Source organism: Gossypium hirsutum, chromosome A11 (assembly GCF_007990345.1).
Source record: "Gossypium hirsutum isolate 1008001.06 chromosome A11, Gossypium_hirsutum_v2.1, whole genome shotgun sequence".
Classification (NCBI taxonomy): domain Eukaryota; kingdom Viridiplantae; phylum Streptophyta; class Magnoliopsida; order Malvales; family Malvaceae; genus Gossypium; species Gossypium hirsutum.
The window spans coordinates 25,072,542-25,096,665 of NC_053434.1; the positions used below are offsets into that span (position 1 = coordinate 25,072,542).

Genomic DNA, 24,124 nt, shown 5'->3' on the forward strand with positions numbered 1-24,124 from the left:
GGTTAGTATATACACGAGAATAAGACGATACATACTAACTAGTGGGTGGTGCAAAAGACGATACATACTGACTAGTGGGTGGTGCAATCATTGATGGTGCTACGATCGATGTTGTTTCTTGCATAGGTGCTGACGATGGACCCGTCCCGCCAATCCTTAGATGTATAAAGGCCCGTCGTGGCCTCCTCGTATGTAGTTGCCAACTATTCGTCTCTTTCTCGTACAAGTATGGCTTGCCATGGATCCTAAACCACGACATGTAATCTGGATCGCAGGCTAATTCCGGAACGAAAATGGCCTCGCGAGTAGTTAAGAATTCATACCTATTATCCCACATGTTGATGTATTGCATGTGGAATATCGACCAATTCTCATCCGTCCAACCCCGCAAGTCGGTAGTATGCACATCATCGAGGCCTTTAGGTGCCACGGGAATTGATTTTCGAAACCCAAATTGTCGCAACACTTTATTTGACTGGTGCATCTCGATGGTAGCATACATTACTAATGGCAGCTTCATGTACCAGATGTTCGGATTCATAAGAATTCCTCGGGGATACATTCTTTAATTGCTGGATCCTCGTATGGTGTCTATTCAAACTATATTAAAATAATAAAAACTTTAGTGATATCTGCATACTACTAAATCTCAAATCAACTACATTAATATTATCATATTCAAATTTAAATAAATACATACCTCTTTTTTCGATTGTTGGTCCAACAGAAGCCGTATATTTCGAAGCTTATTTGGTAATCTCGCGTAACTCGGGTCATGGTTCCACCTATTGAAATAACTTGTTAGCATAATAATTAAAATTTTAATTAATTTCATCATGGTAAATATATCATTTAATGAATTTTACCTTGTTACGAGTGAGAATGTATACAGGTAGTTTACTCGAGGACGTAAAAATGGTAGATGATACCATGCCCATGACTGCAGTAGTAGAATGCAACCACCAATTTTAATTTTCCGTGGTTGCGTCGTTCGACACATTTCCCAATACAAGGTCGCCAACAAGGCAGACCCCAAACTGAGTTCACCCGCTTCTCTAAAGTTGATGAGTTTAAGCAACCACCTTAGATGGATGAGATTTTGTGACTTATTCGGCATTAGGATACCCCTGATGATTTGAAAGATGTACGCCTGAGTGTGTAGTTCTTTTTCAACTTCAGTCAAATCCTCATCATGCCCTCCAAGTTTCTTCTTAACCAACTCATTTTGATATGGCCTCCATAAATCGTGTTCGGAACCAAACCCAAAAGTTCATGGCAAGCGTCTCTCCAATCAACCGTATGAACTGACCCAGTGACTACTGACCTATCCACCGGTAACCCTAATTGTAACTGCACGTCCTCCAGAGTGATAGTACACTCACCGTATGGAAGATGAAATATATGCGTCTTGGGTCTCCACCTTTCGACCAATGCACTTACGAGTGTCGGGTCCAACTTACACCTCTGACCTACAAGGGCCACATGCAAAAAATCGATTTCCCTCAAGTATGATTCGATCAAGGGTGATAGAGGAGCGGGTAGATTACGAATATAACACTCCAAAATTTTATCTTCCGCCTATTTATGTAAAAAAAATACAAGATATTAATTTCAAATATAACAATAAAATAAAATAATTAAACATTAAAATATATTAAAAAATATTCTTACCATTTGTAATTGGTTGATGGAAATGTGATTGCCATCAAAACGGATTAGAGGAATAACTATTTAATTAGTCGTTGGAAACTAGCTGTTGGAGGGAGAAAACGCTTTTAGCTGGAAGCGTTTTTAGGTGACTAGGCTAACATGCATCCAATTGGAAGCATTTTACTAGTTGCATATAGAAAACGTGTCTAGCTAGGATTATTTTTCTAATTTACACCTAAAAACGCGTTTATATGGAAGCATTTTAAAAAAAAAAACCTATTTTCGTAATTATTTCAAAAAAAAACCAGCGTAAATAACAAAAAAAATTGTAATTTAGTCGTAAGCCAATTGTTTTGGTAATTTAGTCGTAGCACATCATAAAAGAGAAAAAAAAAAAGCAAATAAAAAGGGGAGAAAAACAGAACTGTTCTTCTGGAACGAAGACGATCAGCGATATCAAAAGCACTTCCCCAGTCTCCTGGAATTATCTTCTGCAGTCAACTCCACCATATTCCTAAGTTTCTCTCGCAAGCTCTTTGCAATCCCAAAAGGAGAAATAAAAATCTTTTTGGGTTTGTCTTTTATTGCCTTCCATTTTTCTTTTATTTTCAGAAGAAAATGTGATAAAATTTCCCTTCCAATTTTGAATTTTTTGGGTTATATTTCTGGTTTTAAATCTTATTTTTATCGTTTCCGTCAATGGGTTAAAATTGGTTTTTGTCTTCATCTTTCTTTTTGGTGTGTTCGATCTGCAAATGGGTAATTGGAATAGAGTTATATTTGTTAGTTTTCTGGTTTATTTTCATGTCATTATGGTTTGCTAGGGCTTTGTCGGTTCAGATCTTGGAAATTATTTTTGGTCTTTTTCTTTTCTGCTTTGATCATGGAAACGGTGTTGGCAAATTTGTTACCTTTCAAGGGAAAAAGGTTTAGAAAAAGTTTTTAAAGAATATTGAAGACTTCTATGATATTAAGCGTAGTGTGTGGTATTATTTTCACTATTGAAGAATATTGGTAGGAATTAGGAAATGTTTTTGATGGTATAAGACAGTGATGCTAGCTTGAATCTGATCACCTGTTTATTTTTATTTTTATTTTTTCATGCCGGGTTGGGAATACATTATGTTGTCTGAGTATATTATCATGATGGATATAAGAAGTTCTCATAGTAGATTTAACTGGCATAATATGAATGAAATGGTTCCAATCGGAGAGAACATTTGCAGCAATTATGTGTTCTATTTGCATCTTTGTTGTTTGTATTGTGATTGCGTTGTTATGCTATTAAAATTCATGTCCTCCTGCCTGTTTTATCATAACTTAGGGAAGGACATGGCAGCCGAGGAGGCTCTTGACTTGTCAACTTTGCAGTCTCAGCTAAGTGAAACTCATGAAATTTGGAACCAGAAGATGGAAAAACACCAATGCCAGGTAGATTTTTTACAAGACAAAATTATGGAGGTAAAGGCTTGCTTACAGGGGTCGGAGGAGGAATCAAAGGAGGTAGATGTTCTTTGGCGTAGGGTAAAAACTACTGCAACTTTGTTGGCTTACTTGAAATCAAAAGCAAGAGTGATGGCTGTTCCTGATTTAGCCCATAAGTCATGTGGCATCAAACTATTAGAAGGGGTAGGGCTTGTGGATAAGGAAGGTACACCATTGTCTGGATGGTCAAGGAGTGCTGATCTCACTTCATTTGACTGTGTAGATGAAGAAACTTGGACTGGAATTAGTAGACAACAAGATTCTCTGGATGAACAAGATGGAGCCTATATTGGTGAATTAATCAAATCTGTGCAAATGGTCACTAATGTTATGGAAGTTCTAGTTAAGAGGGTCATCATGGCTGAATCTGAAACTGCTATGGAGAAAGAAAAGGTAACTTTGGGCCAGGAAGAAATCAAAAGAAAAGCATTCCAAATTGAGAATATGTCTATGAAGTTAGAAGAGATGGAAAGTTTTGCTCTGGGAACAAATAACATTCTTAATGAAATGAGGCAGAGGGTTGAGGACTTGGTTGAAGAAACTTCTAGACAGCGGCAACGAGTTGCTGAAAATGAACAGGAGCTTTCTCGTGTGAAGCAGGATTTTGAGTCTCTGAAATCTTATGTTAGCAGTCTCATTAGTGTAAGAGAAACTCTTCTTTCATCGGAGAAGCAATTTCAAACTATTGAGAGGCTCTTTGAAAGGTCAGTATAATCTTTGAGTTCTTTGATTCCCTTGATCATGCTTGTTCTTGAATCTTAAATTTTTGTTCCATTCTCAGCATGCCAGCAAATAATGTGAACTTTGTTCCTTTTGATATGTCATATCAGACCATACAAAATATATCATCAATGCTCTTGTTGGTGACTTACATATTATATCCTTGTTGGTAACGTATGACATGGATCTCTGATTGTACTCATTTCTTTTCAACCATCAATAATGTGTTTCTAAAGGTGGCTTCCTATTCTGACTTATTTGTTTTACCAAAGAACCCAATTTGAGGTGTCCCATTTTGTTTTGCATAATGTGCAATTTTAGGGCTTATGTCAGTATAGGCATGAACTTAATTGTAAGTGCATGACAGCAACCGCTATTTTCCTACATGCATAACTGAATTTTGTATCTCAATGTGAGGATGAATGTGCTGGGGAGTCTTGCTCATGACTCTATCTTCCTGTGCACAATCTTCTTTAAGTCGGTAGTCTTGCTTATGAGTCTACCTTTTATTCTGTATCAGGCTAGTTGCTAAGACAACACAGCTAGAGGGTGAAAAAAAGCAGAAAGAGGATGAAGTTCAAAAGCTTATGAAAGAGAATGTAAGGTTGACAGCACTTCTTGACAAGAAAGAAGCGCAGCTTTTGGCCATGAATGAACAATGCAAAGTAATGGCACTAAGTTGTTCAAACATGTGAAATCTGATCTCATTGTCTATCTCGTTCTACTGCCTGTTGGACTGCGCTGCCTGGTTGCTTAGTTACAACAGACTAGATCACCAGCCAGATAAATATTAGGTGGGACAGATAATGCTGCATAGGTGTGTTTGCAACAGATACTTTTTTAACATGGAACTTGAATTATTGCCATTGTTGTGCTTTCGAAAATTGAGCCAGTATGCATGGATGCATATTATTGTGCTTTCGGAACACAATTTTCATCATTTCTGTAAAGGCGAGAAATCTGTGTTTGTAGAACATCCCACCTTACTCGCGGTCTCTTTTCATCTGAACTTAAAATTATAATGCTCTGTTCTGATACAGAAACACAATGAATGTATGTTCTTAGGGTGGAACCGGATGACAAATTGTGTTTTATATGTTTCTTAAGATAGATGACTTGGATGGAAAAAGAAAAAAAAAAGGGATTTGAAAGGTCTTTGAAATTTGGATAGCTTGACCAATAAGAAGCTAAGCTGAAACAGATAATGCTAGATATTATCAGACCTTAACTCATTTTAGTACTCAAGCATTCGTCTTTCGAGATTAGAGCTGTCGCAGGGCATGAAATACATTATTGCTCCATCATTTTTCTTGATAAGAGTAAGAGGGAATTGTCGAATAGTTGGTGTTTGAAGATTTGAATGTAAATCCTTTTCCATTTCACCAGTGGTGCAATTGATATTATTGCTATATTATTTAACAAAAGCTTAATATCCCCGGGTCATCCCAATGTTTATCCTAATTCCTTCTAATGAACCCAAAATCAAATAAATTAATATGAAACTCTAGTTGACTTAAGTCAACTTCTCATTTGTTTATCATACAATAAGAGAAATACAAACATTTTTTTTATATAGGGCAGATTGTTTGATATAGACATCTGGTGTTTAAATTACTATATCTATGTATCCTGGTGTTAACCATGGTAGCCAACTCATATAGCTGACTTAGAGATTGTCATTTTAAAAGGGAAAATATTAGAGTAGAGAGAAGAAAAAGAGCAAGCTAGAATGCAGTGCAGGTGAGAAGTTTCTGAATGGGGTAGGGGCTGTGGGGGCAAAAGCCAAAGCTGAAAATGTCATTGGCATGTTGGAAAAAAATTGTGATGATGAAGGGCCTTATGTATATTTACAACATTAACCATCTTTTTTATTGTGTCTGCGTTTTGACGACAAAAGTAACATGGCCTTCACATGCATACCATCATCTAGGATGTGGTCGCCAATAGGTTGCCGAATTACTCAAAGAACAGAAAAAAATGGCTTCTAATTTTTATCTGCTAGACATAGTAGTTTAGCTGTTAAGACATTTACCTTCAGTGAAAATGATGGCATAACTTATCTATTTTATTCACATAATCCATGGAGGATAGAGACCACACCTGTTCTCATACCGGTAAAAGTATTATTGAGGTCTTTTTACCAAGAATTGGATTATATTTTGTTTCTTCTACTCCAAAAATATATAAGTTAGTCTTTGTATATTAGATAAAAGAGAAAATTAGTTCTGTTAAAAATTTTATTCACTTTTACTATTAAAAAATGATAATTGTATATCAGTATGAGGTACACTTAGTTGTCTAATTATTTTGTCAGCCACATCAGTTCTCAACAGTCAAAATGGATAAAATTTTTAATAGAAAAGATTGGTTTGCTCTTTGATCTAATATTCAATGACTAATTTATATATTTTTTGAGTAAATAGATAAAATACAATTCAACTTTTAGTATAAAGACTTTCATAATGCTTTTACTTTGTCACAGTATATCCTACTCTAAATTCTCTTAAATTCATATGAAATAGAGAAATCCAAAACTTTGTTATATATTAATTGGAAGCATATTACTAGCTTACATGCGTCTTGAAAGAGAATATGACGAGGAAGCAGGGCCACTTAGAGAAGACTGATTCGATAAGATTGCCATGTAGCTTTGAAAGCCAGCTTCCGGCCCTTGAAACGTGGGAAATATCTCGCATGTTAGCCGAATGAAAGGCTAAAGCTAGGTATATTTATGGTGCTTTATTTAGGAGATTTACATAATATTGCTTTATTATTCCATCCTGTAATCTGCTTCTTGTGGTTTCAGAAGTTCATGTTAAAGGCAGAATCACATGGGCAGTGGCATAAGTGTTTGAAAATTATATAGAAACTCCACAACACTAAGTTTCTGCCCCCATATGCTTGATTTACCCTTACACCTTAACCCTGGCACCTCTCAAATCTAGGATGTTTTAATTGTTGGTCTGATAGAGTATGTATATTTTACTTGCCAACTAAGCTATAACTATTGAGACAGCTAGCAAATATGTTGGTAATGGATATAAAATCTAGGGTGTGTGATATTAGCTCTTCGAGTTGGTGAAATGTAGGGCAGGAAACAGTGAAAAAGTTTGATATGATGTGGATGACATTAGGCGAATTTAGGAAGAGAAGCAATCGCCCATGCTTCACCCACTTCGCTGACACTGTCACTACGTGGGGCTAACCCTTGTTTGTTGTTACCCGAAGCTTTCAATTGATTATTATTTGCAATAAAGAGGAAGACACTAGGCAGCGCAAATTTAGCCCGGCCAAGCTAAGTGTCGAACATGCCAAATTTTGGGTTCAGTGGGACAAAAACTGGTCGCTTTGTGTGTTGGATGTGGTCCATAAACAACCCAAAATCCACTTCCCTTTGAGTTCGACTTTCAAGAACGGACCAGACCAAATTTTTGGGAATTCCGTGACTCTGCGACAAGCATTCAATTCCCACCATTACATTAATCTTTCATTTAGTTGACTCCTTCACGTACATTGTACCACGACGCATGAAAAGCGACACTCTTCAGTGGTCCTTAATTTAAAGGTTTAAACCGAAGTAGTATGAAACCAGCTAATCATTTCAGGTCTTTCCATCCACTAGCTAGCCTAAGGCTGTGGCATATATGGTGTTTGTTATTTAAGATATTTATATGGAATATGAGTATATTTGTTTTTCGTAATTTATATCTAGAATTCGGTAATGATTAAATTAAAGAGAAAGTTTAAGAAGCTAAACTTTTTTAATCATGTTAAAGAGAATGATGAGGATAATTCTTTTTCTTTCTATTCTATTTTGGAGTGTGTGAGAGGGAGAAGAAGTTGTCACATTGTTTAACATGGAAAACCGTGGGAGAAAAATATTTTGGTAATGAATTTTCTCAGCGTTAGAATAAGGTATGTTTGAGAAGAGACGAATGGTGGATAACTTGAGAAGGAAAAACAAGAGAGAGAAGAAAAAAATATGGACCCACGTTGTCTATAGGAGAGGCAACATGGTAGGTTAAGCCCCATTGGGTTTCAAACCCTGCATGCCTTGCATATATCTGTTCATTTCACCCCACATAGCACATGACATTGTTTTAAATGCCAAATCCTCTCTTTTAATTTCCCCATGTATAAATAACCTGTATTCCTTAATCCTTCTCCCCGCCAACTTTCTTTCCAATTCTCTTAAGTTCCAAGTTCAAAGCAATATGGCTATCAAGAAATCAAACAAATTAACTCAAACGGCGGCTATCAAGCAGATTCTTAAAAGGTGCTCAAGTTTTGGCAAGAAACAAGGTTATGATCATGAAGGAGGACATCCCGATGATGTACCTAAAGGACATTTTGTTGTCTATGTTGGTGAACATAGAAGCAGATATGTAGTTCCAATATCATGGTTGACTCACCCTGAGTTCCAGAGCTTGCTTCAAAGAGCTGAAGAGGAGTTTGGGTTTAACCACGACATGGGACTCACAATTCCTTGTGAGGAAGTCGTTTTTCGCTCTCTAACAGCCATGATCAGATGAAAGAACAACGTTGCTTCATTGGTTGCAGTTATAAATTATACCCTCATGCATGACACGAGTGGTTTTTCTGACTAATTGATGACATTTTCTTCTCCTTGCTTTTATTACAATTTGATATTTGTATATTGTGCATGTACCTAAGTTTTTCCCTCATGTAGCACGTATCCCGTTTCCACGTGCTCTTGAGAGTATCCTTTAAAAGTAATGAAAACATTTCATGGGAGAATCCATGTTTTTTTTTTCCTTTTACATGAATTATGTCTTTCTTGCTCTTTCTTCCACAACCATGTACTTATGTCATCAGAAGAGTTTTAGAAATTTAAAACTAGACGATATGAGCTAGAATTAAAAATATACCTGTAAGATATATATGTTAAATGTGGTTGACTTGTGAAGTTCAAGTTTATCAGCAAGCTAAATACTTAGTTTATAATGTTCTAAAAACATAAATAAGCTATTCTATACAATTTGGTGGTTGAGTTTATTGTCAAAGTGGTAATCCGTATTCTTATTCTCTCCTACATTTTTTGTAACAGAATATATGAATTATCAGGTCATGGCACTGGTTACCACCCTAGCGCATGTACTTGGAGTAGCTCAGATAATGGAGAAATTACTTTTGGCAGCTTCTTCATATCAAATCATCCAAACTTTCAGTCCCTTTTACTTTGGATTGAATGGATAGCGGACCTACTTTTATTATTGCCTTCTTGATGTGAATGATTAGTAAGTAGCTCACCTTTTAAAGATACACATCTAATCAACCTCAAGCAGCAAATTTCTTGATCTTTTCTAGGCTGATACCGAACACTTTTCACCCCAGAAAAAGACTTCAAAAGGGCAAAAAGGACGTCACTTTTAAGTTACATTGTGAGCCTTTAGAAGGTTGCAAAAACTTGTTTATGTATACCATGGCAGCCTCCATTAACAACAAGAGACTTTTAAAGTTTAAACTAATTTAATTGACGTAGTGTTTCAGTATGTTGTAAACATTACAAGGTGATCATACAGCAAAATCGTCAACTAAACTAGCAAAAAAAGAAGGCTAATTGACCCTCATAATATGGACTTAACGACAGGATATAAAGTGGAAGAAATGTGTTTCCTTTAATTATTTGGTGGTTTAGAACTTTCAAGTTATCGTATTATCTGTTCAATTAGGATGTCTATCATTTGATAAGATGGCACCAAAAAAAAGAAAGGCAGTTTAAGTATTCCCATTGCTTTAACCTCCTTTCCATTAGTCTTTGTACAGTTTGCACATGCAATTGGGGTCCATTTGTCTGTTAGCTAGAGAGCAAATTTCTAATCTCTTTTGTCCCTTCCAATTTAGCCATCCATAGGCAGCTGAACTTGATTACTTGAGCCACCTTCATAAGTAAACCCTTTTTTGGTTATCGACTGGCAAAGTACATAGATGGACTATGGCATTCAATTGTCCTCCACATTTAAGGTAAGTAAGAACATATCTATATAGGCCTGAGTTGTACAGCAGACATGTTGATTCATAGTCTCATATATTATTTGACCACAAAGCCATAAAAAAAAGAAAAAGAAAAACTTAAATCTTCCTAACTTGCCAAATCAGCTTTAAAAGAGACATTATCATTTTCTTCCAAACTTCAGGCTCCCCGTATGAGTTACTCCAATATTTTCTTTGCTCTTGTTTTCTAAATATATAAGTGTGTAAATGGTTGAGTGGAAAGTAAAAAAAATGGATAGAGCAAGTGAAAAAGTGAATAAAATAAATTTGAATTTTTGTAAAGGGAAATGTCTTTTATAATCATTTTAAAAGGTTCGACTGTTATATGAGTAACTTGTAAAAGGTTGGATTTGTTGCGAAATGACCATTTATGCCAACTGCGAACTGTGAGCACACCAAAAGATGCAAGCTCGCTAAAATTGCGAGCTCACCTGCGAACTGAGAAGTGTCAACTGCGAATTGCGAGCTCACCAAAACAGCTCACCAAGAACTACAGTTCACCAAAATATATTAACTCACCAAATGTGCGAGCTCACCAAAGCATGAGAGCTCATCTGCAAGCTCACCAAGCGTAAGAGCTCACTTGTAAGCTCTTCACTCTGCAAGTTGCCAACTTGCACTGAAACTGTGATAAATTTTGATTAATCATTTTGGCAGGCAATTAGACAGAAACCAACAAATGAAAAAGAAAGTTACATGAATCTAGTCACTGAATTAAGCCAAGTTGTAACATTTTATTACTATTTTTAGCTTATTTAAGCATGATTTTTTCATGTAAGCTATGTATAAGTTTTTTAATGAAACAATTCACCAAAAATTAACTTCTCCATTTTTCATCTTTTGTTTATGTTTCAACCTTTCCTTCTTCAAAAATCCAATAATTGGTATCAAGAGTAATTTATATTTGAGGCCTATTTTCTTTATAAAAATGTCTTCAGCAAACTTTACACCACCACCACCCCCTGTTTTTACATGTGAAAGCTACCATATCTGGGTAGTAAAAATCAAAACCTATCTTCAAGCCTTTGATCTTTGCGAGGTTGTAAATGCTAAAATAAAACCACCAGTGTTGAGGCCAAATCCTACTCTTGCTCAAATGAAATAGCACAGTGAGGAATGTGCCAAAAAACATAAGGCGATGTCTTGCCTACAATATGGTGTCTCAAACGTGATCTTCACAAGAATCATGGCCCGTGAAACTCCCAAACAAGCTTGGGATAAGCTCAATAAGGAGTTCCAGAGATAACAGAAAACAAGGCAGCAGCAAATGATAAATCTCAGATGATATTTTGAAAACCTTAAGATGAAGGAAGTTAAGACGGTGAAGCAATATTAAGATCAAATCATGGCAGTGGTGAATCAGATAAGACTGCTAGGTGATCAGTTCCTTGATAGTCGAGTAGTTAAGAAGGTGATTACCACACTTTTTAAGAGATACGAATCAAAGATATCCTCATTGGAAGATTTAAGGGATCTACCAACCATCTCACTCTCAGAGCTAATCAATGCTCTGTATGCTCTAGAACAAAGAAGGGAAAGCAGAGAAGAAGGACATACTGAAGGAGCTTTTCAAGCCAGAAACAGAGATGATACGATCTCCTCAAACAATGAAGAAAAGGATTGGACAGAGACGAAAGATGATATTTGGAGAAATAGTGGCAAGAAGAAAAATCCACCATGCTCTCACTGCAAAAAAACTAATCACCCGAAGAGGTATTATTGGTTCAGTCCAGATATTCAATATAGAAGTTGTAAACAATTTGGGCTTATAGAGAGGGTGTGCAAGAATAATGGGAATGCACAACAACAACGAAATGCTCATGTAACACCCCCTAACCCTAAACCGTCGCTAGAATAAAATTACGGAGCATTATCGGATGTAATAGCCCATTTTTCCCGGGCCATTTCAATATTTAAAATAATAAACCCCCAAAAAATAAAAATAAAACAAAGTCCAAGTCCAGTACAAAATTACAAACATATAATTTGGCCCAATCAGAATGGCCCATTACTTGAAAAGATTTACGGTCCATCTATAAGCTTGACTCATATGGAAATATAATCTTTAAGGATATGCAATCTTAGATATGATATGCAATCTTGAAGATATGATCTTGTAATCTTGGAGATTTAATTTGTAGATATCCTTTAACCTTAACCGTTGATGTAATTGATCTGTACCGTTGGATTTGGGGAGGCTCAACTATAAATAGAGGCCTCTCCCTTCATTGTAAACACACTAGAGTTTTGGGAAGCAATAAGAATTCTTGAGAGCATTCACTCAAATTTCTCTCCCTCTTGCGTTCTTACTCTCTGAGGTTTTTTCTTATTTTATTCTTCGTCTATCTTAGTTTTTCAACCTTTTATTCTTCGTCTATCTTAGTTTTTCAACCTTTTTTTTATTTTAATTTCTTCATTTTTCAAATATGTATATTTATTCCTATCTTTTATACATTTGATTATGTATTTTATATATTATAATATTTAACCTTTTTATATAGTTTATTTTCAAATATATATTTTCTATGCATGTATATATATTATATTATCATTTCATGTATTTTGAACTATTGCATTATACTTTTATAATTTGTAAATGTTCTATTTATTCATTTTTTTAGTGTATGTCATTTATCTTATTTGTGCATAGTTTCATTTTTTTATATGCTATTTTTAATTATTTCTTTTATGTGCTATTTTATGATATATGTTGTTGTACAATTTTTGCATGTATTATATTTTTCTTTTAGTTTACTCATGTTTTTATTTGTTTATTATCTTATATTTACCCTAGTATGATTTTTTTTCATTAAACGTATGGTCATGTTATTTAGTTTTGTCTTAATGATATTATTTATGTTTGTATGGAAATGTTAGAATATTTTGTACATCTATGCTTCATGATGCATTAATATGTCATCCTAAAACGTCATTTAAAATAATATTCCATGGTTTTTTTTAAAAAAACAAAATAAAAGGCAATGCTTGATGTTTGGAAACTTCGAGAAAAGTAGTGCCCTAACTTACTGGGTTGCGACTTTTCTCGTTGAATTCGAATAGTCAAGCACCCTTCTAAGTGATTTTGAGTTTTCAAAACTTAAACAATTATTTTGAGATTTCAAAACATAGTGTCCTAACTTACTGGATATGGCGTTTTGTTGTTTCGAGATAGAAATTTTCGAAAGACGAGCTTAGTTTCGAAGGTTTTAAAATGTTGCGTCCTAACTTACTGGATGTGATGTTTTGACTCGTTTGAAATAAGTGAGCCTTAATTTTCAAAATTGAGACATTCTAATTAAAAGAGGTTTGCATATTAAAACTTTTAAATTTCCGACATTAAAGACACTTGATAATCAATTAGGTACCAATTTTTGGGTGTTACGAGGGTGCTAACCCTTCCTCGTACGTAACCGACTCCTGAATCCGTTTTCTCGACTTTCGTAGACCAAAATTAATGTTTTAAAACAAAACATTTTATAAGGTGATCCAATCACACCTAAAAAGATTAGTGGCGACTCCCGTTTTCATTTTTCTTAAAGTCGATTCCCATTTTCCAAAACTCGATTTAAAAATAGTTTCGACAGCTTGGCGACTCCACTGGGGACTAATAAGAGAGTCAAGCAATGTAATTGATTATCTCTTGTCTTAATGTCGGAAATTAAAAATTTTAAAATTTAATCTCTTTACATTACATGTGTTTGTATTATTGCATGTGTTGCTATATTCTGATACGCATTGCATTTGCATGACCGTTGTGGTCACACCCTTAAGTGGGAGTGAGAAGCTACGCCGTCGTGAGGTTTTCGCCTCCGTGCAGGATAGTGGATCACTTTCGGGATACATCCGTACCTATGGTTTCGTGAGATTTTCATCTCCGTATAGCCATAGGAAAATGTATTCCCCTGAACTGAACTCGATTCAAATGAGCCTATAATGGGTGAGGATCGAGGAATTTGCTGGTTCGGGTACCTCAAACTTTAGAAACAAACCACATATAGAAAAATAGTAAGAGCTCAATATAGATAGAATTATACTTAGGTTATCTTTGTGTTTATTAATATCATATGATACTGACTATTTTCTTTCTTTTGTGCATGTCATTTTGCATTTAAAAGGTATCGATTCACAGTCAGTTTCTAAGTTAGAAAGTTTTATTATGGAGAACGGACTTCTTGATAGAATGGAGGGCAACGTTAACGTCCATTAATGGTCAAAGAAAATGCTGAAGGATACACATTAGAATTATGGGGTTACACTCGCATCAGCATAGCGCAAAATAATCTCCAGGAGTTAAAGGAAATATGGGATCAATGGAGTAATAAAGCCAAGCAGTTGTTCTACAATAACTAAGGGGACTTGCAGTATTTGTTTGACAGGAGGATAGATGAGCAATTCAAAGTGAGTGTGGGAGTATCGATGGACACTTCTACCATTATAGCATTTCTCTTTCATATGAAGACGGTTGCCATGTGGATGGTAAGGGTATTGGAAAGAAAGTGATTGATAGAGTGCATGAGACCTACAAAAATGAGTTGGATGGAAAGAATTTTGCCTATGATGGTAAAAAGCTCGTTTACTATAGGACCGTTACCAAACAACAAGCTTGAGTTTACTGTTGTACTTATCAGAACAATGGAAATGCAAGCCCCGATGGCCTAGATAGCTCAAGTAAGCGTGAAAGAAAGCGATTAAAAAAGACCGTATCATACAAAGACCTTTAGAGATTAGCTATGTTGTGAAGGTACCGAGGCAAGATGCTCTGCGTGGGTAGAAATTTGAAAGCTCTCAAGAAACATTGAGGATATAGGATATTATTTTAAGGTAGCACACTGCAGAACGGGATACCTACCTGTTCGCTAATCTATCTCAAAATAATCAGAACAACTTCACATGTATTGGAGGAGGTGCCCTTAGCTACACGGATTACCCCACAGGTGAGGTCGTAGCTCAAACTCAGGAGGCAGCTGATTATTTACAGACATTGGCGGCACAGGCTGACATATTGAGCACCAATATGAGCTACAATCTGATCGTGGCTAAGAGTTTGTTTTGTTGTTAAACTTTAGGCATTAGGGCGAAAGCGTATTTGTAATCCATTTATATGTAAAGATATTCTTTTTCTAAATAAAGTTTTCTAAATGAGATTGAATCGAGATCGATACCTTTTGCATTCATTTGCATCTTATAGCATTTCATTGCATCATTTGCATTCAAAATTATAAAAAGACCCTAATTAGTTAAAGTTATTAAAAAGAGAAAAAGAGAGAGAGAGAGAGAGAAGAGGGTCACGGCTGAGTGAAAAAGAAGTTGAATGGGAATTAACGACGTTCCCTTACATATCCCCGACTTTTGTGTAAGGAGGGATAGCTTACCCGGAGAATGGGGTGTTTGGAAATAAAAATCATCCCATCAATGTCATACATGACGAAGGGACTGAACAAAGAAACCTTGAGGGCATTCGCCCTTACGAACCGGGAAGTTCTTTAAACAATTGGACTACAGAAGAACTTCCTGTAATCTTTAGGAATTTTACGGAGTAATATTCAGAACACTCTTGTTGCTCTAAAGCCTAGGAGTAATGAGATTTCTTTTGAGAAGTGGGCTCATGTTATGACATTTTTATTTTCAATAGAACATAATTTTATTATTTATCCGAGTAAATATTCTTTCATTCTGATTCTTTTGACCTTTGACATTCTTTATAAATTTTCATTTCATGTAAATAGTCATTCTTGAATTCATTTATTCCTTGTATATTCTTTTGTGTGCCTATCATAGATCCCTAGATATCAATAACACAGGCAACAATACTACAGATTCAGAGTTTCTTTTGAGTGTGATATGTGTTTAGAGGAATCTCAATACTTTGAAGGTGACAGAAATTGTGACTTGTTTCTGAATTTATTAAAAAAGGTTTTTACCCCATGAAATGGTGGTAGGAAATATAGCCTTAGAGGAAGGAAAGATTGCGAAATTGGAATTAGCTGAGGAGACAAAACAAGACCTTGTTGAGACTATTATGGGAATTCAAAAATGTGGTCCAAAGACTCATGTAGGAGGATTTGCAATTGCTAGGATAAACATGAGGTTTGGGGCATTGTTGGTCCACCATGGAAAGGGATCGCATCAGTTGTACAATGAATGCCAAATTTAAAGGAGTCAAGACTTATGGGGCATGTATATTATGGGCCCGAGCTATTCAAAAGTTTCAAGCTGACAATGACTCATCTTTGTGGACGTCAACTACTCCATTGAGAGGGGGAGATAGCTTCATATGCCAATATTACAAAGTCAAAAGTCATCCATTTCAAAAAAAATATTATATATAACTGCACAATGCCAAAAGTTTGCAGTCTTTTCAAAGATAATGCGCCATACCATAGTACAACAAAGGTTGCCAAAAGAAAAGAAAAAGAAGAAAAAAAACAAATTACAGAAGATGACCGAGACTGGTAAAAATTGGCATAAGAAACTACCGCCTACTCTCTATGCTTACGCTGGGGCAAACACCTTCAATTCCAGTTGTTTCAAGGGTTCCAACCATCATCCTTGGAATGGGTGCATTGTTTAGCTTTCCTGAGCAGTCTGATGTGCCGTCAATAGCTGCGATGGTTAGCTCCAGGTGGTGGCCATTGATTTTCCGCTATGGGGCATCAGGCCGTACACAGTCTCTGAAGCTTAAAATTATAGATTCTTTCTTCAAAACCAGTTTCTGACAAAGTGGATGATGGTATCATTAGACTTCTACACAAGTTCAGGGAAGAGGAAACCTGATCAAATCATTATTTTCAGGGATGGGGTTAGTGAGTCTCAATTCACTCAAGTTTTGATCAAGTTATTGAGGCTTGCAAGTTCCTTGACGAGAAGTGGAACCCTAAAGATTGTGGTTATTATTGTACGAAAAACCATCATACCAAGTTTTTTCCAGCAGGGATCTACATGGTACTGTCATTGACAACAAAGTATGCCATCCAAAGAACAATGATTTTTACTTTGGTACCATGCTAGAATAATAGGAACTGCAAAACCGACCCACTATCATGTTTCTCTTAGAATAGGTTGGGTTTTAAGCTGATGATCTACAAGAGCTTGTTCATTCTTCATTTTATGTATATTGAAGGAGTACCACAGCCATATTTGTTGTGGCCCCTATTTGTTACACTCATTTGACAGTTTCACAATTATGGCAATTTATGAAGTTTCTGGATGCTTCAGAGACATCATTAAGCCATGGTGGGGTGACTGCTCCGGGAGCACTTTAGATACATCAGCTTTCCAGGTTGAAGGATACTGTCAGCAGCTTTATTCTTATCTGCTGAGAATCGTTGAACCATTTTTTTATAGGGTTTATTAAACGACAGCCAGGATTACTGCTGGGGCAATCTCTTTCTCATGGGTTTATGATTCGATAGAGTAAAAAAAATTACCTCCAGTGAACTTAACTTGAAAGTATTTATCCTAATCAAATGTACCAAGAATGGATGACACAGACAAAGAGTGTTCGTTCACAAGAACTTCTCAAGGAAGCCAAAGTGAAAACTTGCAAAGGGAGCTTTGAAACTTCTATTTCAAAAAACAAAGGAAAAAAGAAAAAAAATAGAGAGGCCAAGGTGAAAACCCGCAAAGGGCGCCTTGAGACCAAAGGCGTTTTGAGCTGAAAACCCGAAAGGGCAGCTCAAATTTTGAAAGGCGTACAGTGATCTTGCTATACTAGATTGACAAGAAGTGAAATATGTTACATACCGGGGCATCAACAAACTACTTTGGATCTTTTAAACACATGTTAAACTCAAAGCAGTCTTCACGGAGTTTGCATACGGAAGCCCAAGCTGCGATATCTGGGGCATCTGATTTTTGTCCTGTTTACTATCTTTGGATTCTCTTTCTTCTCAAAGATAGATTCTTAGATTAACCTCCTTTGTTTTTTTGATAAATCATTCAAATTATCCTCAAGATCAATTTATTCGTCCTCCATTATTCATAAAGTGTGTTGCATAGAAATAATGATTGATGAACTAAATATCTTTACAAACGAAGTTTTGCATATTACTCTGGAAATTTCTAGATAATACAAGAAACTGAAACAAGACAATTGTTTAAATAATTTCCATATTTGAGGGTCGGATGTACTCGGGGAAATTTCTTTTTCAGTTCAAAAGGTGGTTGGACGTTTTAAACAATATTGATCTTAAGAAAGGATCATTACATAAACATCTCCACCGGGTCACAACATTTGGAGAATAGTTTTCAAAGCATACAAGCAGAGTATGATTGATACATCAAGAAGTATAAAGATAAAACTTCGATGAGGGAATGAGTGATAACGTCCGAAATAGGGGTCATATTCATGACATTTTGCATTATAACATGTCTAATTAGGAGAATTGTCTCACTTCGATTATAGCATCCTAATTATTATGCATGAACTCATACGCATTCTACAGGTTATGTCTTTTATGGGACAATGTAGATCAAAGAAACTAGATTTGGCATCCTGTGTTTATAGGGAAACAGATAGAAGATAGCAGATCTGACACTCCTGTGCTTACAGCGAAGCAGATCGAAGATTTTAGCATGGCATCCCAGTGTTTATAGGGAACAAGTTGAAGATAGCAGATTTGGAATCCCTGTGTTTATAGGGAACAAATCGAAGATAGCAGTTCTGACATTCCTATGCTTACAGCGAAGCAGATCGAAGATTTCAGCATGGCATCCCTGTGTTTATAGGGAACAAGTTGAAGATAGCAGATTTGGCATCCCTGTGTTTATAGGGAACAAATCGAAGATAGCAGATCTGACATTCCTGTGCTTACAGCGAAGCAGATCGAAGATTTCAGCATGGCATCCCTGTGTTTATAGGGAACAAGTTAAAGATAGCAGATTTTGCATCCCTATGTTTATAGGGAATAAATCGAAGATAGTAGATCTGACATTCCTGTGCTTACAGCGAAGCAGATCGAAGATTTCAGCATGGCATCCCTGTGTTTATATAGAACAAGTTAAAGATAGCAGATTTGGCATCCCTGTGTTTATAGGGAACAAATCGAAGATAGCAGATCTGACATTCCTATGCTTACAGCGAAGCAGATCGAAGATTTCAGCATGGCATCCCTGTGTTTATAGGGAACAAGTTGAAGATAGCAGATTTGGCATCCCTGTGTTTATAGGGAATAAATCGAAGATAGCAGATCTGACATTCCTGTGCTTACAGCGAAGCAGATCAAAGATTTCAGCATGGCATCCCTGTTTTTATAGGGAACAAGTTGAAGATAGCAGATTTGGCATCCCTGTGTTTATAGGGAATAAATCGAAGATAGCAGATCTGACATTCCTGTGCTTATAGCGAAACAGATCAAAGATTTTAACATGGCATCCCTATGTTTATAGGGAACAAGTTGAAGATAGTAGATTTGGCATCCCTGTGTTTATAGGGAATAAATCGAAGATAGCAGATCTGGCATTCCTGTGCTTACAGCGAAGCAGGTCGAAGATTTCAGCATGGCATCCCTGTGTTTATAAGGAACAAGTTGAAGATAGCAGATTTGGCATCCCTATGTTTATAGGGAACAAATCGAAAATAGCAGATCTAACATTCCTGTGCTTACAGTGAAGCAGATCGAAGATTTCAGCATGGTATCCCTGTGTTTATAGGGAACAAGTTGAAGATAGTAGATTTGGCATCTCCGTATTCGACGGGGAGCAAATTAAAGACATATCAGATCTGACCTTCATATGTTTACATCGAAGCAGATCCAAGATGATTTGGCATCTTGGTATTGACAGGGAACAAATCGAAAAGTTAATTTGGCGTCTCTGTGTTCGATGGAGAGCAGATCGAAGATATCAACATGACAATCCTGAGTTTGCAAGGAGCAAATTGAGGACCATGAAGTCTGAAGCTGATGAGACCGGGCAAAAGGGGTCCTTTTATAATCTTTGCTCTATTCTCGTTACACAACAATGAGCAAAGAGGGGCAGCTGTAATAGCCCATTTTTTCCCGGCCCATTTCAATATTTAAAATAATAAACCCCCAAAAAATAAAAATAAAACAAAGTCCAAGTCCAGTACAAAATTACAAACATATAATTTGGCCCAATCGGAATGGCCCATTACTTGAAAAGATTTAAGGTTCATCTATAAGCTTGACTCATATGGAAATATCATCTTTAAGGATATGCAATCTTAGATATGATACAATCTAAGATATGATATGCAATCTTAGATATGATACAATCTTAGATATGATATGCAATCTTAGATATGATATGCAATCTTGAAGATATGATCTTGTAATCTTGGAGATTTAATTTGTAAATATCCTTTAACCTTAACCGTTGATGTAATTGATCTGTACCGTTGGATTTGGGGAGGCTCAACTATAAATAGAGGCCTCTCCCTTCATTGTAAACACACTTGAGTTTTAGGAAGCAATAAGAATTCTTGAGAGCATTCAATCAAATTTCTCTCTCTCTTGCGTTCTTACTCTCTGTGGTTTGTTCTTATTTTATTCTTCGTCTATCTTAGTTTTTCAACCTTTTTTTTATTTTAATTTCTTCATTTTTCAAATATATATATTTATTCCTATCTTTTATACATTTGATTATGTATTTTATATATTATAATATTTAACCTTTTTATATAGTTTATTTTCAAATATATATTTTCTATGCATGTATATATATTATATTATCATTTCATGTATTTTGAACTATTGCATTATATTTTTATAATTTGTAAATTTTCTATTTATTCATTTTTTTAGTGTATGTCATTTATCTTATTTGTGCATAGTTTGATTTTTTTATATGCTATGTTTAATTATTTCTTTTATGTGCTATTTTATGATATATATTGTTGTATAATTTTTGCATGTATTATGTTTTTATTTTAGTTTACTCATGTTTTTATTTGTTTATTATCTTATATTTACCCTAGTATGATTTTTTTCATTAAACGTATGGTCATGTTATTTAGTTTTGTCTTAATGATATTATTTATGTTTGTATGGAAATGTTAGAATATTTTGTACATCTATGCTTCATGATGCATTAATATGTCATCCTAAAACGTCATTTAAAATAATATTCCAAGGTTTTTTTTTAAAATAAAATAAAAGGCAATGCTTGATGTTTGGAAACTTCAAGAAAAGTAGTGCCCTAACTTACTGGGTTGCGACTTTTCTCGTTGAATTCGAATAGTCAAGCACCCTTCTAAGTGATTTTGAGTTTTCAAAACTTAAACAGTTATTTCGAGATTTCAAAACATAGTGTCCTAACTTACTGGATATGACATTTTGTTGTTTCGAGATAGAAATTTTCGAAAGACGAGCTTAGTTTCGAAGGTTTTAAAATGTTGCGTCCTAACTTACTGGATGTGATGTTTTGACTCGTTTGAAATAAGTGAGCCTTAATTTTTAAATTGAGACATTCTAATTAAAAGAGGTTTGCATATTAAAACTTTCAAATTTCCGACATTAAAGACACTTGATAGTCAATTAGGTACCAATTTTTGGGCGTTACGAGGGTGCAAACCCTTCCTCGTACGTAACTGACTCCCGAATCCATTTTCTCGACTTTCGTAGACCAAAATTAATGTTTTAAAACAAAACATTTTATAAGGTGATCCAATCACACCTAAAAAGATTAGTGGCGACTCCCGTTTTCGTTTTTCTTAAAGTCGATTCCCATTTTCCAAAACTCGATTTAATTATTAAGTCTCTATAATAAACTCTCAAGGTCCAAAACACGTATTAAAAGTGGAACGGGGCTAGTTCGAGTACTCCAAAAATTTTTCATAAATTTTTTTTTTGAACTCAATATAACCCCTTTATAAACATCTAACCTTCCCTGTAATTTTCAAACCGCAGCCAATTTGCAGCCGATATAACAAACCATACATTTCCACACTGAAACATACCTAATTATGCCTACAACATTAATTTAACAATTTATCCACTTGGTCACTCATAAATAACTTTTTAATTGAACTAATAATTTCATTCATTTCCCATTTTAGTTTCATGCCACATTTTGCCAAATATGTCATACTAATTCATTTCATACTTATAAACCATATTAAACATCATTTTACAACCAATGTTTCAAGCCTTAAGTACATAATTTATACAATACCTAAGTACATGCCACTTTTACCAAAAGAGAGATTACATCACCAAATTGCCTCTGAAGTCGGGATTGATCTGGATGCTGAACCGGGACCTTTGACTTCTATTGACCTGCGCACGGAAACAACCATACACTGAGTATGCCTATACTCAGTCGTATTACCATAATTCAAACTATAATAACAAATAATAATGTATAAACATATAAATATCAAACATATAATAATTTATTAATATATATTAATTCATACTTTAGCTTTCAAATTTTCAACAACAACAATTAATCAAATTGATATCACATATCATCAAACTGAATTCAATCATCTCATGAACCATTGGTTCATGTCTTTCATTTTCAGTCTCCATTCAATTCACAATTTCAACTTTCTCATTTCTTCAATAAATCAATCGATCAATTTCATTCGTTTTATCATTCCATTTGCTTACCCCTATTAACAAGACTCGGACCTTGACAGATACACAGATTTCAATGAAACACACCGAAATAGTCCAACCAAACACACCAGAATAATCCACCCAAACACACCAGAATGACACTCAGTGCCTCTTCGGATAGTCCGAAGAAATATAGTGACTTCAGTGTCTCCTCGACCAAGCTGAAAAATCCGAATTCTTTCAATCCTATGGCATGCTAACTATATCCGACTCAGCCCGATTAGTTAATAGGGTATTCAATTTTCATATTTCAATTCAATCACTTCTCATATTTTCCATGCAAATCATTCTCAATTTAATCATAATTCAATTCAATACAATTTTCCACTTTCCGATCAATATACTATCAAATATCTATACATATTCATACTTCGTCTAAATTTCATTCATTTCAGTATTGATACTTACCTTAAAATTTTACTTACCATACACATAAATTTAAATATAACATTTAATAAATAGTAGTTTAAATTATAGTAATACAAACCGTGATTTTCTTGAGTTTACTCTTCGATAATCTTCTCTTTTCCCTTCTGTGTCGATGCCTTTGGTTCTTTGCTAGCTACATAAATTAAAATAATTTATACTATTAATACAACACTAATTTATATTAAATAATTGAATTTCTATTCACTTCTACTTTAATTTCAATTTGATCCTAACTGAATTCACTTACTTTTCTATCTCAATTCATACCTTATTTCTACTCAATTTTCTACCAAATTCAACTTAACTATCTAATGTTCACCATAAAACCCTAATTTCAAATTTCTTTCAATTTAGTCCCTCTAACACAAAACTTATAACTTACTTTACAATTTAATCCTTTTTATCAATTCTAACTAGAAATTCTATCAATTAAACCCATAATTCATCAATTTGTTCAACATGAATTATGTTCAAAAACCTAAGAACTTTCAAAATCTTAACATAAATTCAACAAAACTTTGTTCTAAAGCTTCTAAAACATCAAAATTAAAAGAAAATGGCTAATTGACTTACCAAGCTAAAGCTTAAAACCTCAAACCCTAGTTTTTTCCTTCTATTTTTCTTTCTCTCTTTTTCCTTCCCATGTTTTGAATAATCTCTGTTTCTTTTATTCTTTAACTTTATTTCTTTTATTTATTAGTTAATAAAATTAATAATAATAATAATACATTATAATAATATAATAATATAATAATATTTAATTCATAAATATATTTTACTTATTATTTAAGAAAATATATAAATATTTTACAAGTGTATAAATACAAACATTACACATGTATTTTATCATCACCATACATTTGTCACTATTTAATTTAATTTATAATATAAAATCATAATTTTAATTAATATAAATTACATTATCTAATAAAATAATAGTATTCATTATAATTTATTAAGATATTTATATAATTAAATCATAAAAATCTAAGATTTTTATGAATTAATTGTTGCCTCAAATTCTTAAATAGGCTTAATTTCCTATTTGGCCCCTTTTATTTTCTATTAATTTATAATTCAATTTAATCCTTTTTACTAATTACTCTTAATTAGACTAAATTCACCTAATCAAAGCCTAATTAAACACATCACTAGACTCATAGATATTTCTAGTAATTATTTACGAATCCATTTCGCTAAGACAGAGGCCCGATAATGTAATTTTCTGATGCCCGTGAATTTTG

General features: G+C 34.6%; 2 protein-coding genes across 2 annotated transcripts; both read left to right on the forward strand.

Moving 5' to 3' along the window:
* The first annotated feature begins 1,934 nt into the window (after positions 1-1,934).
* LOC107913003 (uncharacterized) lies at positions 1,935-4,932 on the forward strand. The gene is made up of 3 exons (XM_016841428.2): positions 1,935-2,222; positions 2,975-3,839; positions 4,376-4,932. The coding sequence occupies exons 2-3, from the start codon at positions 2,983-2,985 to the stop codon at positions 4,548-4,550; spliced, it is 1,032 nt and encodes a 343-aa protein (XP_016696917.1). The 5' UTR covers positions 1,935-2,222; positions 2,975-2,982; the 3' UTR covers positions 4,551-4,932.
* Positions 4,933-7,949: 3,017 nt separating this feature from the next.
* Positions 7,950-8,636, forward strand: LOC107911347 (auxin-responsive protein SAUR50). The gene has a single exon (XM_016839200.2). It carries the CDS (start codon positions 8,070-8,072, stop codon positions 8,385-8,387), a length of 318 nt encoding a protein of 105 aa, XP_016694689.2. The 5' UTR covers positions 7,950-8,069; the 3' UTR covers positions 8,388-8,636.
* The last annotated feature ends 15,488 nt before the right edge of the window (positions 8,637-24,124 follow it).